The 18358-nt window shown below is 37.7% G+C and overlaps 1 protein-coding gene across 1 annotated transcript in view; it reads left to right on the top strand.

The window, feature by feature from the left end:
• USH2A (usherin) overlaps positions 1 to 18358 on the top strand; it is a 783103-nt gene that overhangs the window by 308324 nt on the left and 456421 nt on the right. The window contains exons 22-25 of the mRNA XM_082362477.1: positions 6872 to 7019; positions 14147 to 14248; positions 15849 to 16028; positions 17042 to 17172. Of these exons, the coding sequence (XP_082218603.1) occupies positions 6872 to 7019; positions 14147 to 14248; positions 15849 to 16028; positions 17042 to 17172 (561 nt within the window). The remainder of the gene's footprint in view (positions 1 to 6871; positions 7020 to 14146; positions 14249 to 15848; positions 16029 to 17041; positions 17173 to 18358) is intronic.

Here is an 18358-nt window from a genome sequence, read left to right as displayed (position 1 = left end):
GGAAGGATTTGAGAGGATTTAAATTTTTCCTGAGGGCAATGGGAAACTATTGCATAGTTGTCTTCACTTTAGTTAAAGGAAGGCTCGTAAGCATTTGCTGTTAAGCACTGTGTTGGACCTGTGAGTAATTGAGGAATAAGACTATGTCAAAGATTTTTCTCAGGTTTTCAACTTAAAACTGCTGATCTAAGACATAAATGATGCTTGCCAAATAAATGTTTAATGTTATATTATTAAAGGAGGCACAGCTTTCCCCCTCTGTATCTAAGGGATAATGGACCAAGGGCTTCCTACATCCTGGAGACCCACTCACCTTTGAGAGGAAAGTCAGGGCCTGCTGGACCAAGTATGTCTGAGCATCACCCAGGATCCCTGCAGAAGCTCTCAAGAGGCAGACTGAGTCGTTCCTGTGTTAGGAAGTGGTAGAGCCATGAACTGGCAACTGGCAAGACCAGGGAAAGAAAGGTTTATTCCTGGTATTTTGACAGCAACCTGATAACCCCCTGGCCTGACCACTATAGGTACTCAGGCACAAGGACCCCTGGGTGTCCCCTAGAATTGCAGCTTCTTAAGGAATGCCAAGAGGTAGGCAATGAGTAAGCAAAAAGAAATAGCATCACACCTAAGCAGATCCAGCATCCAGAGAGAAAGGGCTAAGAAGCAGCTGTTTCCAAAGGCAAGGCAGATGGCATCGGGAAAACAAAAACAGCACACTGACATTGATTCAGTTACGGAACTGAAATTATTATTTTTCATTTGAGTCCTTTAAGTAGACTAATTAGAAGAGAGACTGCTGAGCCTCAGATTGCTAGGTCAAAATACATAACAAAAATATGAAAACATAAAGAGAGATGAAGGAAGATGCTAATATTACGAAGAAATTCAAAAGGAGAACAAAAAACACATGCACAAGGTAAAGAAGGCTGGGAGAAGATAATGAAATATAAAATAGGAGAGAATATATGATTTAATAGACTTGATTATAAATTTATTGGAAGGACTCATCAAGTTCTAGTCAAGATTAAGCAAAGCTAGTTCTTCTATAGGACCTCTGTGTGCCAGCCATTATTCTAAGTGTTCTCTCTATACATAAATACACACACACACACACACACACACACACACACACACACACACACATTTAAACATCACAACAACTCTATAAAGCAGGTACTCATTATCCCCACTTTACAGGTGAAAATCTGAGTCATGGTTAAATTAATTTTCCCAAGTTATACAGCTAATCTGTGACCAAGCTTTTCAACATGAAAGATGCTTGTTTCAACATGCTTGTTGGTGTCCAGAGATTCAGTTTAAATACCATCCATGCACCATATCGGAAGGAAATATTTCAGCAAGGCTTCTAATCAGAAGGAAAAAATAAAGAATTTGAAATATAGAGGAGAAGTAGTGGTGAATAATAAACCTAAGGATATTAAGTTCAACCTAAGTATTTAATGACAAAATGACTAGAAATGTGTTTTATGTGCCAAAGAATCTTTGACATAGAAGAGACACACAGCAAAGGGGAAAAAATGCCCTGATAATTGTTTGGTGCTAAAATTACTAAGAGTTGAAGGAGGGGGGAAAAATGAGTGACTTAAAAGTTTCTAAAGGTATCAACTTAGTAGAGGGAGCAGTAAGGGTATAGGTCATATTGGTTTCTTATTTTCATAAAATAAATGGACAAAAATATTTGATTTTAAATGGGACAAAAGAAATTAATTACTAACAGAACGAAAATGTTCCAAGAACAATTAACAAGATAAAAAAAAAAGACTAAATGCTAAATTGTAAATATCAACAAAAACCATAAAAGAAAGGAAACAATCCAGTAAAATAGAAGAATATCAATGAGAAAGAAAAAATCTGGTTCTGCTTCTTCTACCTCAACCTGTTAATATCTAGGTATATTTGAGATCAAGCCAGATGGAGAAAATCTTTAATCATATAGCCATTTATTTACAGAGCTTTAAAAGTACACAAAGTGGGTTCATGTTGATTGTCTCATTTCATTCTTGAAGTAGCCACCTGAGGTAGGTATTGTTTTCTTCCCTGCTTTAGATAAGTGTCTTAACTAGGGTCACACAGTGATCTAGTGATAGAACTGACACTGGATTTAGTTTATTTCATTCAATGAAACATTGTTAAAAATGTGTAATATTCCAGGCACTGTGCTAGGCAGTTATGAGTTGGAAACATGGAAATGAGAAATGAACAAAATGCCACTCCTGCCGTCCTCTCTCTAGACACCCCTCCTTCGAAGATTGGAGTACAGAGTCCTGCTGGACTTGAACAGGGCAGTGTGCCAGGGTGGCTTCACGCTGCCTCACACTTATAATACAATCGGTCACACCCTCATAAACGTCCATCCTGGTGTCTGTGAGTGTGATTCCAGATGACCATTCACACCCCAGAGCTACATCTGTAATCATACAATGGCCACGGGTTTGTTCACAGGTTTTGAGTATTTAATAAATGTGCCCTGCCTGCCCCCCCGCCCCCCGCCCACAATATACTCTAAACATATGGGGCAAAGTCTTTGCAGAATTAATCCAAAAATGATTCCACCAGAACTGAAACATGACTGCCATCTCTTTGACAGTGTTATTTCTCTTTCTAACAGATGTGATAGCTTCAGATTCTGCAGAATAGGAAGGGGAAGAAGTTAAATAATGCTTTACTCTACTCAGCCACATTATTGCCATTACGATCCTGAGACTGGCTGCCAGAAAACTCTCTCCATCTCATCTTTTTCATCCCCTTTTCAATGATCAGATAGACAGGCTGGTGTAGACCAGAGCAGAGTTCAAGGAAGCATTCACAAGGGCATTGCCAACCATTTCCTCCCCCTCTTCCCTCAGACAATGACCTACAGTGCTCCTCACTGCCATTGGCTTTCCCCGCTGCCTGTCTCTGCCCGATATACCCAAATCGTAACCTGTATACAAAGTTGGTACCTGCCAGGCAAGTGTTAATGAAATTGTTATAGCCAAAGTTGGAGGACCAGGGGAATGCAGAGGGTTTAATGATGCCTTACAAGTGCATTTTTACCTGGAATAATAATATCCCTCTACGAAGCAAAAGTTACCTGCATTTTCAGGAAAGTGATAATTAATTTACACAAAAGAAAGTACGGCATTGGTTGAGCCGGACTGCCTTAAGATACATTTGAGAAAATGTGATCAGATGTATCACACTGAGTGCTTGTGATGCTGTCTTTACATGAGTCCATGAGCTCAAGCTAGCCGGGACTGGTCCTTCCTCACCACGAAAGAATTTATCCAGGTTAACTGGACATATTGCTAACTTTTTAATGGAAGCCCCACATATTATCAGACAAAGAATTGTTGAAACTGAGGAATGGAGAATATTTGGAATATTCTTCCATTTTTTTCTCTTTTGGGGTAGGAATATGAATACAGCTTTTTTTTCTCTCTCTTTTTTTTTATTGAAGTCGAGTTGATTTACAGTGTTGTGTTAGTTTCTGCTGTACAGCAAAGTGACTCAGTTATACATATATATATTCTTTTTCATATTCTTTTCCATTATGGTTTACCACAGGATATTGAATATAGTTCCCTGTGCTATACAGTAGGACCTTGTTGTTTATCCATCCTATATATAATAGTTTGCATCTGCTAATCCCAAACTCCCAATCCTTCCCTCCGCAATCCCTCACCGCTTTGGCAACCACAAGTCTGTACTCTGTGTCATGAATACAACTTCTTGAAGAAAGTTAGAGCTACCCCAAATTTAAAGAAGCTTAGGAGTTTGTTTTATACGTCCCCCATTGACATTTCAAAGTATTTATATTTTAAATAATTAGGTACCACTTTAAGCCAGTTTTCTTTCCTTTTGTCTTTAAAGGATACAAGATTATCTAATGAACACCTTATTGTACTCATCAGACAAGTAGTTATTTGCTCTTTGTGTCTTTCTTATCTGAGTGTACAATCCAGTGAGGGCAGGTCTGTCTATTAGTCCCCAGATACATCCTTGAGGCTCAGTACAGTCCTTGGAACATAGTAGATATACTCGTAAATAAATAAAGGACTGTTGACTGTTTTGGTGACTGAGTGGCTTGATAGCTGTTGGTAAAATAGTACTCATAATTGCAGAAATTACCCATTTTCTAGGATAAAATTTCCAGTTCTTTAATGATAATTTAACAATTTTAGTTATTTGTTTTCATTTGTCAGTTAGTTTCTTTGACTTATACTGATAGTTATTTTCAAATTACTGTTCCTGAATCCATTCAAAATAATTAAATTTTGAGTTGTGGTAAGAGCATTTTGTAGGAATTTAAAGTTACTCTCTAACACGTAGTTTCAAAATAACTGAAGTCATTGTGTACTTTGTTCTTTTTAAAATATCTTAATAATCTTAAGTAACGAATTCTTTACATAACAGTATAATTCTACATAGAGGCGTAAAAACTTATTTGGCATTCCTTCCAACTATCTGATTCATTCTATGAAAAAATATTTGGGGGAAAGGGGGAAGATTCTTCATAATATTTAAAACAGGACATATGTTTGCCTATTATAAACTGAACACTTAGAATTATTGTTAAGAATCAGTAAAGTTACTCCATTTTTTAATTGCTGTATTTTTTGTTCTCTCTAACAATTAGCTAAGAGTCTTCCTATTTTCATTAGATTAATTTCAATTTGGAAATACTTGATCAGATGATATTTTATTGACCAGTAATGACTCGTGGTTCTCATTTAAATGTTTTATGTTCAGTGACATTAACAGGAAATTCACATAACATTCTGACTTCACTTAGGGAAATGGTGAAAGTGAAAGCCTTCAAAAAAAATTCCGAATAGAATCTATTTAACATGTCTGATATTTTCCAGATGGAAAAAACAAACTGCATCATATGACATCAGAATTGATCACAGAATTATTCTCTTAACATTAGTGAGGTAAAATAATCTTAAAATGATCATCAAAGAATAATACACTAAGTTCCTCTAAGTATGAAGAAAATTTGGCATACTGAGGCTGTGTGTTATGTACTTGAATGTGTCATCAGTCAATGTGATTTCTGATGTAGAGAACTATTAATGTTTCAGACTGTCGCCAAACATGATATGAAGAACCACTTACTCAGACACCTGATCTTTAGAATGCAGCATCGTTTGTAACAATTTTAACGCTAACTAAGTACACTTTGATGAGACAGCATTTAATAAAATGCTCATTAATTTCATCATTAGCAAGGGTATGCTAAGAAGTAAGCCAGTTTCTTATGTCACGCCCAATTAGCATCCCATGCTAGTAATCCCATTAGTATTGTTGAATTCACTAATGGAAAAACTAATGGGCATGCTACCAGGGCACATTAATTGGGCACGACACTAGTTCTGCTTTTAATTATTAAACTACGATAATGAAATGTGTGTTTGTAAAATATTAAAATGTTGAAATAGGGTTGAGGAAAATAAAAGAATATGTAGAGGAAAGAGTTAGAAGGAAAGTCAGCCTACAAAGATTCGAGGACTTACCAAAATGGTCATCTTTCTAGCTGATCAAGTTGCCTGTAAAAGTTGGGATATTGTCCACGTGAGAAGCAATCCACTCCTACTCATGGGAAATTAAAAGCTCTTTTTTGGTAATATGAAATTCTGTATGTCATACATGTTGTCATGCTCTGTATGAGGCCTGACAGGAGCCAATTAAATGCATAGAACGGACATGGTATACTGCTGAAGCTATTTTAGGGAAATATAAACAGAAATGTTTTACTGAAGATGGTGTGATTAACGTTGCAATTTTTGTGACATAAATCTTCACCATATTACATCAGATAATTATCAGTTTTATCTTTTTTGAAAAACAGTATGCCAAGATTATTAGAATTTGATGAAACATTCCAAGTAATTTAAAAATATATTCTGTAATATTTTACCAAATCTTATTTTTAGCTTTTAAAAAATTTTTATTGATTGAAGTTAAGTATTGCTGAAGAGATCTACTTTATTAAGAAAGAAAGAAAAAAATTGTTTTCATTTAGAAGGTTTAGAGTAATTTTCTGGTTGTTTTTTCTTTAACCATAGTAGTAGTAAATGATGATGGTGACAAAGTTGAAATATCGTTTACTTAATCTTAAGTGTTCACTAACATTAAAAGAGTACCATTGTGCTAACCAGAATATACATAGCTCTAAAGTGTTAAGATGAAATGTTTCTCTTCTACTTTTCTTTGTTTTCTTATCCTCACCTCCTTTTAGCTAATATCTGTTCTTAACATCTGCCATTTCCTAGTCTTATCCCCTTAGGAACTCATTTTTAACTATACTATTACCATAGGCAAAAGTATAAATGCTAGAATTTAGACTACAAAGCATTGAGTATTAAGTTTAACCGCTATGCTTATGTTCAAGGCATTAGTAACTGATTAATTTTTATTGTGAATCTTTTTCCTTCTTGCTATATGTAGTGTAGTGAAGGTAAAAGAAAATAACTTGCCAGACATTTCCTTATCTTTAGAACAATATTATTTGAATAGTATTTTATTAGTTTTAAATTCTTCTCTTTTTTATATTTCTGCCCCCAAATTTAAAATATTAGAATAGAAAATTCATTACCTTTCTGATGAGTATAGTTACTCAAAATCCAAGGCTACTTGTAAAAGATTTTTATTCCAAAGAGAAGTTCTCTTCAGATTTGAGCACTGAGGTGACACAGAAGTACATCAGAGAGAAGCCAGAAGGATGTATCAACTTTAATTTTGAGTTCTGTTTGAAACATGTGCATGCTTGCATCTGGATCATGTTGAAATTTTCCAATTGGTTTTTTAACAAAAATACAAATATATATGTATATGTATGTAACATGTATACTCACTTATTGATTTTTTTCCCCTCATTCATTCCCTTAAGGGGTCTGCAGTAGAAGTTACCACAGCAAATGATGATGGTAAACAATATAGTGATGGCAAATGGCATGAGATAATCGCAATTAGGCATCAGGATTTCGGCCAAATCACACTTGATGGGCAATATACAGGTAAGATCTTCTTTGACATATATAAAGGGCTCTACTGATGTGCTGATGTTACCGTACTCTTCTGTTGTTTATATTTGTTCATCTCTTCTTTCACCTTTATCTCCACTCAACTTCATCTAAATTGCTGTTGAGTTTGCCTTTGGGTGCTCCTAAAATGATGAAGTCTTGGCAACTATCTTCTCATCTCTGCAGGGTTTCAGTAAAGCAAAAATAAGAGTAAAGCCATCAATAGCAATTTTGTATCTTTTTCAGGTCTTTACAATTTGCAAGGGCTTTTACTTTCCTTTTACTTATGTTTTACTTATGTTCTCTCCTTATGTTCCTCTATTATGACCTCGGTTATTATATGCATTTTAGAGATGAGGAAACTAAGGCTCCAAAAGGTAAACAACTTCTTCCAATTAAGACAGTTGGTAGGCAGCGTTCTGGGACATGTATTTTTTCTTTGCAATTCTAAGTTTATTTTTCTTTCTATCCTTCCCTGTCTACCATCCCCATGTAATTGTAAAAGTTACAGTACCTATATGATGATGCAGGCTTTTATTAATTCATTCAGAAAATATGAAATTTTAATGAGCACCTACTACTGCTCTAGGAACTCTGGAAACAAGGAGGAAATTTTACACTTTAGGTGGGAGAGGAGCAGGAAACAGAATAAATAAATATTGAACAAATATCAGGTAGTGGTACATTCTGAGAATGTATAAAACAGGATAAGAGGAAAAGGTGTGTGTGTGTGTGTGTGTGTGTGTGTGTGTGTGTGTGTGTGTGTGTGTATTGGGGAAGGGATGTTTTGATTTTATAAAAGACTGTTAGAGAAGGCCTCTCCGATAAGGTGACATATGAGCATAGACCTAAAGGGGATAAAAGGGCAAACCAGGCAAATGTCTAGGAGAATGTTTCAAGTCAAGTGAACAGTAGGTCCCAGGGCCCTGAGGTGGGAGCATGCGATATGTGCCATGTCAAGGACCAACAAGGAAGCCAATGTGGGAAAGAGGTTGAAGGGGCTAGTGTTACAATGTGAAATCAGAGAGGCCACTGGGGCTGTATTACATAGAGCTTTGTGAGCTTTTACTTGAAAAGAGGGAAGCCATTGGAGAATTTTGAGAGAGGGGTAACATGACGTGACTTCTTTCTTTAAAAGGAACACTCTGGCTGCTCTTTTGGGGATAAGTTTTAAGGAGAACAAGGATGGAAGTGTTGACCTAAAACAAATAGATTGCCGTATGTTTTTCCAGCAAAGATGGGTTTATTTGGGATCAGTAGAAGGCTGCAATTCGGGGCCTGCAACCATGGTGAGCCACTTGTAAGTCCCTGCACAGCAACGGAAGGAGAATGCTTTTATGGAGGGCAAAAGGAAGTTGGGAGGGCTGTAGTAAACAAACAGTCCATGGCTTTTCATTGGCTGAGTGCTTGCCAGGAAAGAGGAGGAGTCTTTCTTCTTCCTGTTGGGCTCTGCTGTCACCACAGGGCATGAGAGCTCCTTCTGGTCTCCCAAATCTATTTAATTGAGGTTTCTGTTTATTAATTTTTTATATGTCCTCCTTTTGATCATGATCTTTCTCTCGGAGCATCACTGATCAAGAGTCAGCTTTTCTAGTTTCAATGGCTTTTTGTCCCTCAGTGCCAGGAAGGACCTTTCCTGTGTGTGGGGTCTCATATCAGAAGGGAATGCACAGATTGGAAACCTACTGAGGTCATATTCGAGTAACAAAGGAAGGTAGAAGGGAGAACTCTCAGACACTTTCTGTCTAAATTCCATATGTTATCAAGATCATAGACATTGGAGATCATCTGAAGCATTATGTCATTGTCAAAGGTTTGGAAATAAACTTCCTAAAGACCTGGTCCAAATATCTTCAGAAAGCTGCCTCATCAGGTGTTGTCTACTTCAGTTCTGGGAAATATTTACTTTCAGGTCACCAGACTTTTTGAGGTCCCTTCAGAATTTGGTGCTTTCTTTAGGTGTGTCACGTGAGTCCGAGAATCTATTCCTTGGTCTTTGGCGGCAGAAGGGTTGGTTAGCAATACCTGATAGGGGCCTCTCCAATAAGGTTGAAGAAAGTTCTTCTGGAGGTGTCTTTTCCAGTAGATAAAATCTTCAGGTTGCAAGGTGTGATGCTTAAGGTCTTTGTCTCCTGAGAATGCACTGTAAAAAGATTGCTCTACCAAAACATGGTTATTTTTAATAGGAGCAATTTGGCCCTTGTGTTATTGGAGTAGCTCTCCTCTTTTCAGTTGTAGGTCAAAAAAAGCAGTAACCAAGTGTGTTGGGTGTCCTGTGACTGTTTCAATGGGTGAGAATTTTTGAGTTACAAAAAGTGTGGATCTGAGATTTAGAGGGACCAATAGCAATGCTTTGGGCCAAGGTATTTGTATGACCTCTATGAATTTTGCCAGTTGAGTCTTAATAATGCCATTACTGTGATCGACTAAATCAGAGGACTGATGCCACAGACTTGTTGAAGTACCTGGCCAGTAAAACAGGTTCCTCAATCACTATGAAGTCTATCTGTATCAAAGTGTAGCCCTTGTTCTGACACCAGATGCCCTAAATATCAAACCTGGGTTTGGGCAAATTACAAGTTTTTCCTTGGCAATCTTATGTCCCTTTAAGGCTAAAAGCTTTAGAAAGTGGATGCTGTCTTCCTGTGAGTAGGCTTTAGAAGATCAAAGAAGCAAATCATTCACATATGCAACAAAGTAGACCTGTAGGGAACTTTATATCATCCAGGTCAACCTTCAGGATTTACAAGAAATAAGAAGGACTCTCAGTAAAACCCTGAGCATTACTGTCCAGGTGAATTGTTTTTCTTCCCAAGTAGAGGTAAAAAGGTGTTGGCTAGCTTCATCAAGTGGAATACTAAAGAATGCACTGCATAAATCACTTACAGTAAAGAATTTGCTTCCAGTGGGAATGGATGTTAGAAAGTCTGAGGATTAGGAACAACAGGGTGTCTAGGGATAACAATGTTGCTTATTGCTCAGAGGTCCTGGACAAACCTCTACACTCAGCCCTTAGGTTTTCTCACAGGTAAAATAGCATCCTTACAGGAATTAGTACAGGCATAATGAGGTTCTGAGCCTTATAATCTTCTATTATAGGCTTTATGCCTTGAAGGGTTTCTTTACTTATAGGGTATTGATTAATTCTGGGAAGAGGTTTTGAGGGATATATTTGAATCTTGATGGGAAGGGGTGCTCTTTGAAGTTTGCCAATATCAGTTGGAGATTTTGCCTATAAAGATGGTGGTGGCTGATTCAATAGGGACAAATGATCAGTGTTTCCAAAATCCACTCTAGAACTGTCAGAGACAGAACAAATAAAAGAGTCAAAGGGGTCATTTAATTTACCTGGTTGGTGATGTTGATGGCTACTGTCAAATTCTAGAATTATTTCCCCCTTTTGGAAGAAAGAATTTCCAGCATGATACTTCTCCAAAAAGTCTCAGCCTAATAAATGGGTAGGGGCAGAGGAACTAAGGAGAAAAATACATGTGTCTCTCAAAGGGCCTAAAGGAAAGGGAATAGGTTCAGAGACAAGAACCTCTTGAGATTCGTTAGAGATCCCCACTATTTGAACTGTGTTAGTACTTGGAGGCAGAGGCTGCTTTTTAGTAATGGGATGGAGCACTGAGTGTGTGACTCTGGTGTCCATTAGGACTGGAAGAGTTTCAACCCCAATCTTGAGAAACATTTCTTTAAGCTGATTAAGATGGAGAACTGGGAAGAGCCCCTATAGTTCCTCAGAGCCTGTCATTGAGTAGTTGGAAGATGTTGGAAAGGTTAGTCAGAGGGCTGAAGACACTGAAAGCACTTAAATTTGTAACAGTCTCTTTTCCAGTATCCTGGCTATTTTCAATAATACCAGAAACTAGGAGGATTTTAGTTTCATTTAGGAGCCTTCATTTGCTGTAGATGAAGTTTAAGAATATAGGCAGTCTTCCTTTTAGGTGATTCAGCTATAGTGTGAGAGAGCAGTTTTGCCAGATTAATCAAAACTAGATGGGACATAGTTTTCCATTCCATCCTGGTCCTTTTTATTAGAAAGGAAAGATCCCAGTTTGGCCCATTAATAAACATGGAATTAAAAGCTACCCAGGTGGAATCAACATCTGGAGGAAGACCAAAATTTTGCATAAAAATAATCTGAATTCAATTGTAATCATAATGAACAGGTTCATCAGATTTTTGTGTGCAAGGCTGAATTTTGTTCCAGTTGACAGTCTTTGGAAAAACCCTAGGAATTGCTCAATGAAGTCACCTAGTGATTGCTCAAGCCTGATCATATAATAAGTTAGAGGGCTGATCTCCTGGTTGTTATCCTAGAGACCTTTCAGGATTTTCCCAATTAGCAGTTCTGATCCAATGCTGGGTCTGGCCATCACCAACAAACATATGAATTAGCTAAGGTAAGTCAGAGAAACCAAGTTGATAAGTTTGAATGACTACATTAAATTCCTCAGCAAATCTGTGACAATATTCAGTTACTTTGGGTATATCTTTGATTGTGGATTGCAGTTCAGCTTTAGTCCAGGGAATATAAGAGATTAAGGGTTTAGCTTCTGGAACCTCAGAAGGCTTAATTTTAAAGGGACAGGTTCTGATAAGTTCAGAGGAAAAGGGAGTGGGGAGAGTTTCAGAGAAAAGGGGAAGTTTGGTGAGAGAATTATTAAGGGGGGGAACTGAGGGTCTAGAGGAGGCATAGGCAGTAGAGAAGGAAAGGAGAAAGATGGTTCCAGATGAGTCTGGCCATGAGGAGCTGAGGAAGAGAGACAAGATGGTACCAGAGGTCAAGCCTGAGACAGAGAAGCCAAGGAAGAAAAGCCTGAGGCGTGGAGAACCACTTTGTCTTTCTTTATCCACATATTTGACTTAGTTAATCTTAAAATCTCATTTTACTGAGAGGCAATTTTAGGCTCCTGATTACATTTAGAAACCTCAACATGCCAATCAAAATAGGCATACTCTTCAGTTCTGGGAATTTCTGAGCTATTGTAGTCCAATTAACTTTGAGGATTCCAAAAATTCCCCATAATGGCCATTGCTATTCTAAATTGCCTTAGGTCAGTTTGGTCCATTTAGTTGGAAATGCACATGAGGAAAGACCACACTTTTTAAACATAAAATTGTCCAGAGTCCCTGTCAGCAGGGGCTCCCTCAAAATATGTAGATAACTGAGATCTCGTTACTCAGAGGTTTGTCTCCAGAGTGGAAGAATAATTTTTAAACAGCTCACAGTTCAAATCAGACTGCTCGCAACTCAAACAGCATGCAAATTAATACCAGCCAATTCTAGGGAAACAATTTGGTCCTGTAGAAACCAGGCCCAAGTTTCAGTCATTTCCAAAGAACAACCCTAATTCCAAAGGAATGGGCTGAAGGCTGAAAAACCAGCACAGTTTCAGTGAAGCAGCCTCATTCCTGAAGGAATGGGCTGATGATTTCTCAGCCAGTCTTGGTTGAAACAGTCTGATCTCAAAATTAGACTGAAGTTCCAAATAAGTACTCAGGTACAGAACAAGGCCTTAACCAGACAAAACCTTTAAGTACAACTTGCATAAAGCCTGGAGAGCTTCAAATGCAAAGAGGGTGTGAGCTCAGATCCAGGAGAAAGATTTACCTTCAAACTCCAGGGTTGGTAAGAGCAGTGAGCACAGTGGGTAAGCAGTGAGCACAGTGGGCTTCTTTGTGGGTTCCACACCTGTTTGTTCACCAGAACTGGAGCCTTCAGGGGTTTTCTCTGGTCCCCATAGGGTCCACCAAAATGTTGACCTAAAATAAATAGACTGTCAGATATTTCTCCAACAAAGATGGGTTTATTGGGGATCAGCAGAGAATCACAATTCAGGGTCTACAACCATGGCAAGCCAAGTGCAAGTCCCGCATGGCAAGGGAAGGAGAACACTTTTACAGAGGGTGAACAGGAAGCTGGGAGGACTATAGTAAACAAAGTGTTCATGATTTTTCATTGGCTGAGTCCTTGCCAGGAAAGAAAAGTCTTTCTTCTTCCTGTTGGCTTTGCCTTCATTACAAGGTGTGAGAGCTCTACCTTCTGGTCTTCTGACTCTATTTAATTGAGGTTTCTGCTTATTAATTCATTACAGAAGCATGGAGACCAGCGAATAGGCTTCTGCAATAATTCTAAAATAATCCAGACAAGAAATGATCATTTCTTGAACCAGGGAAGGAATTGTGGATATAATGAGAAATCTGGATGTGTTGTAAATGTTAAAGAATTTGATTGAGGTAGAGCAGGGGTTGACAAAGTACCACCTGTGGGCCAAATCCAGCCCATGCCTGTTTTTATAAAGTTTTATTGGCGACAACTGCACCCATTGGTTAGGTATTGTCTATGGCTGCTGAGGCTGTATGGTCTACAAAGAGGAAAATACATACTACCTTGCTCTTTACAGAAGAGTTTTGCTAACCCCTAATGTAGAGCGTGACTGCAATGTTTGGGGCCTTTAGACTGTAACTACCATAACTAAGGTGGGCAAGCTAGTGGGAGAAGCAGATTCAGAGAGAGATGTTCAGATTTCAGTTTGAACATGTTAAGTCGTAGGTACCTATGAGGCATCCAAGTGGAAATATCAAGCAGATTCCTGGATCTGAGTTCAGGGAAGAGTTCCAGACTAGAGATAAAAAATTGAGAGTTGTCAGCTAAAGATGGTATTTAAAACCAAGGTCCCAGATATAAGTAGGGCTAATTAGAGTTGTTTGGGCTCTGAAAAAAAAAATCCCCTTTCTCCCCAAAAATGATGGAGTAAGATAGACATTTTAACAGATTTGCATTGTTATGCAACACAGTCAAGGACCCAGGCCCCTTCTGATCTTTGGCCCTGGGAGTTAGCACAGGTACCCGGCTCTCTCTTCGTCCTTCTAGAGGGGATTAGGGTATCTGTGTAGGTGGAGAAAGAGGTCTGAGAACGGAGGAAGTCTGGGTCATTCCAGCATCAAGATGTTAGGGTGATGAGGAAGAACCAGTGAAGAAAAGTAACCGATATGTAGAGAACCAAGAAAGAGTGGTGTCCAGAAGCCCAGGGAAGGGTTTAGTCATTCGTTAAATTAGTAGAAATAGATTATCCTGCTGAAGTTGGAATTCTCATCTCCTTTTCCATCCATAGGGTCCTCGACCACCCTGAATGGTAGTACTGTTATTGGAGAGAACACAGGAGTGTTTGTGGGAGGGCTGCCACAGGGTTATACCATCCTCAGGAAGGATTCTGGTGAGTTTGGGAAAGGTATAGAATTTATATGTTATCCTCACATTTTAGAATCAAGTTGCATTATTTTAAAGTATGGGTAATAGTATTATTTTCTATCTCATGCTGTATTTCCTACATCAGTATGTCAAAAATTTCCTTTAGGTCTCTTCTTTTCTAAAGGAACCATGTACTACTTGCATTTCAGTTCTTAGTACCCAGTTCTTGATATGTAAAAGGAGATCATTAAACTTTTGCTGAAATGAATTATACTAATTTCAGTCAAAGCTATGTTATTTAGGGATCAAAAGCTTTCAATGAATTTTTTGAGAAGGATATATTTAAATCCTCAAGACTGGTTATAGTTACCTCCTTAGAAATACTTGTAGAGAAGAGAGGGCTTTCATTTGGCTACTGTAGGCTGGTGGAGAAGTCTCTTGAAAACATTCACACACACACACACACACACACACACACACACAGATCGAAAGAAAGAGGGAAGAGAGTCTTTGTCCTAGTTCTTTGCCCACCAAGCACAATTCTTGTCTCTGGTATATCCAGGCATCAGGAGGAGAGCATACCCCAATACCAAGTATCCCTCCTGTAGATGACATCTGTCCATTATAAATAAATAATTTGACATTGCACATATAAATTGACCTTGTAAAACTTTGATTGCTGGTGAATACCTTCCCTACGATCGGGTCATGAACTCAAAAGCTGAGAACTAAGCTTTCCACTGACCTGTAAGGACACTGCCATATGAAATGCAACCTCAGCTTCAGGTGCCTTCTCGCCCTGTCTGCTTTCTTTTTTTTTTTGCTCTCTAATTCTCTCATTTGCTCACTTTCTCTCTTTCCCAACCTCTTATGACCACCCTACTTACTGTATTCATAAGCCCCACACCTACCTGGTCTGGGGAGTTGAAAAATTAAGTTTAACATTACATTAACTCCTAAAAATGAAATGAAATTATTGCTTTACTTGTGTAACAGACTAGCTCAAAATGACGAGGGAACTAAACTATAAACTGCAGATTTAATAGATAGACTTCCTTTAAATCTTACTTTTAAAATGTGTTATTGCACATTTATTTTTAAGACCAGTGGCAGATGAGATCCCCTTGTTAGTTCAAGAGTCAATAGTCTTGCTATTACTATAAAACCAAGGTTTTTGTGCAAACATCTGTTTCTGCAGATAAGCTGAGTCTGAACCAGAGTGAAACATTACAATTGTTACCACCTACCCTAGCTGATGGTGTGGTGTTTATATGAGTTATTAAGAAGTTTGGGGACTTCCCTGGCAGTCCAGTGGTTAAGACTTCGCCTTCCAATGCAGGGGGTGCTGGTTCAATCCCTGGTCGGGGAGCTAATATCCCACATGCCTCGTAGCCAAAAAAACCAAAACATAAAATGGAAGCAGTATTGTAACACACTCAATAAAGACTTTAAAATTGGTCCACATCAAAAAAAAAATCTTAAAAGAAGAAATTTTTTAAAAACTTTGTAGTAAGTAGGTAGTGAGAGCTATTGCCTATTTCTTTGACTTTAATGGCACATCAAATTCATTGCTTGAAAAGAATTTCTCAGAATACATATTTCTTGATATCTCTCAACCCCTGCAGACATAATCCGAAAGGGTTTTGTGGGCTGTCTCAAGGATGTGTATTTTATGAAGAATTATAATCCCTCTGCTGCTTGGGGGCGTCTGGTTTGGCAGAGTTCTGAAGAGCAAGTCAACGTGTATAACAACTGGGAGGGATGCCCCACTTCATTACAAGAGGGAGCTCAGTTCCTAGGGGCAGGTAAGGTTCTAGAATAGACACTGGTCATTGCTTAGCTTGTATGTTCTATCTTTGGTGTAATTTAATCTCTCCTGATACAATTATTTTGACCTCATATGAACCTGCTATCTCAGAAATACCTAGTTACGCCATGATGCCCATACATATGTTCTCAACGTCTGAATATATAATATAAATAGTAAGACTCATAAATACATATTCATGTGTAAGATCTCTGGCATTTGGGGTTTACCTATGGTAGTGCCACTAATGTCCATTTGTAAGTCCACTTTTTTTACTTAGAATATAGTTTTACTCAGATGTTTCAAAGGAGTTTTGTTTTGTCAGGCTAATCCACACAATATCTGTTTTATCCCATGATATAGACTGACAGTATTCCTAAGAGTAAAATTTCAGCTGTGTGATGGGGTAGGTAGGGCCTTAAGGGAGAGCTAGAGAATATAACCACCATCACTGCCATTGCTCCAAAGGCTGTGGCAAAGGTGAGGTGCAGTGTCCCTGGCATACGCGCCACCTACAGTCTCTGTTTAGCAGCCACCCAGGGTAAGGAGTGGCAGAGAATATGGTGACTTGGCCACCATGGCTTATTTTTGGAATAAAAGCCCACTATTGCCTGCTACATTTATAACTAAGTTGGTTAGATATTAAGTTCATTAAACTACCTTCAGAACAGAAAGCTAAATAATATTATACTCTGTGCACTTTTTCGTTGCTTTTTCTCATCACTGTCATTATCCGGAGTTGCAACTACTTATTGTTAATACTTAGATAAACTAGTAATAGTCTTAATTGTATCCATGACTTAGTAACTTGCTTCCTCTTAAAAGGTATGTCAAGTTCATTCTGCCACTTCTGTACATTACAAGGTGAATTTCTTAACATTGATCTGCATCTTCTTTTGTGAGAGATTTATTCAACGACAGAGTATGTCCTAAGGGTGTCTTATGACACCCTTACGATGCTAATAATATTGCTTTGCGCATGCTAATTTGTACATGTTTTTTTCTCTAAAGGGTTCCTGGAACTTTATCCATATTTGTTTCATGGTGGAATGGACTTTGAAATTTCCTTTAAGTTCAGAACTGACCAATTGAATGGATTGCTTCTTTTCATTTACAACAAAGATGGACCTGATTTTCTTGCTGTATGTTAATTAATTTACCTAAAAATGTTAGATCCAACTTTAAAATCAATAAACCATGTGTTTACATTATACCTAATTAGGGTTTCTTTCCAAATTCACTTTTGCTTTTATTTTTACCCCCATGTCATTTTCACTTTTGGAATCCTATGAAACATTTTGTATTTTAGGACCATGATGATTTTTTAAATGACCATTATACTTTGAAAATTATAATTTTAACCATACAGGCTAAATATTAGGAATTGAGGAAATGAAATTTACCTTCCCAATATATGAAAAATCTTCCTTTATTATCTTTTATATAATAGTGTTGAAAAAATATATATTATATATTTAATATTTCACACACACATATAAAATAAAATATAATAGTACAATGAACACTCATGAACCTACCACCCAACCCAAGAACTAAAATATTATCAAATTTTTGCATCTACCTCTAGGCCATCTCTTAGCCCATTTCCCTGTCTCCCTCTAGAGGTAATATGTAATCATAATTTTGTGTTTATTATCTCCTTGCATTTTTATAGTTTGAACATCATGAGTGAATGCCTAAAAATCTTTATTTTAGAAATTTGTAAAAGTTTCTATCTTTAGGCAATTGCTTTAGCCCTTGACATTGTTTCTGAGTTATTCATGTTCTCCATGTATTTTTCATGGCTGGGTAATAATATATCTCTTCTCATTTCAATGAAGTAGTGGTCGTTCCCATGTTTTTGGCATGGTGAATAAGGCTACTCTGAACATTTTTATAGGATGTACTTCTTATGACCAGAAGGGTGAACTTTTAGTGTAAGATATTAGTAGAAAGAATATGGGCTTTTGGCATCAGACAGACAAGAGAAAAATGATTATTTTTCCATATCACTCAAAATCCTCCAAAATTTTGCTTCTACATACCTGGCAGAACTCTTTCTTTCTCTTTCCCCCATATGTATCCTTTTATCTAATTTCATACCTTTTTCTAAACCTAATGTGCTCGTACATGTCCCCATGCCATTGAACATGTAAATCTTCCTGCTGGAGATTCTCCATGAATCTTACATATTTCCAAAAACCTTACTTCAAACCTTTCCCAATTCCTAGGGAACAAAAGGTGTATCTTCTCTCCGATCTCTTTGTACCCCATCTGCATCTTGTTTATAATATTACCGCACATGTTTGCCTCTGCTATTAAGACAGT

This window comes from Balaenoptera borealis, assembly GCF_965194805.1.
Source record: "Balaenoptera borealis genome assembly, chromosome: 1".
NCBI lineage: Eukaryota > Metazoa > Chordata > Mammalia > Artiodactyla > Balaenopteridae > Balaenoptera > Balaenoptera borealis.
The sequence above is the reverse complement of the archived record's forward strand: the minus strand, read 5'-3'. Positions and strand labels throughout refer to the sequence as shown.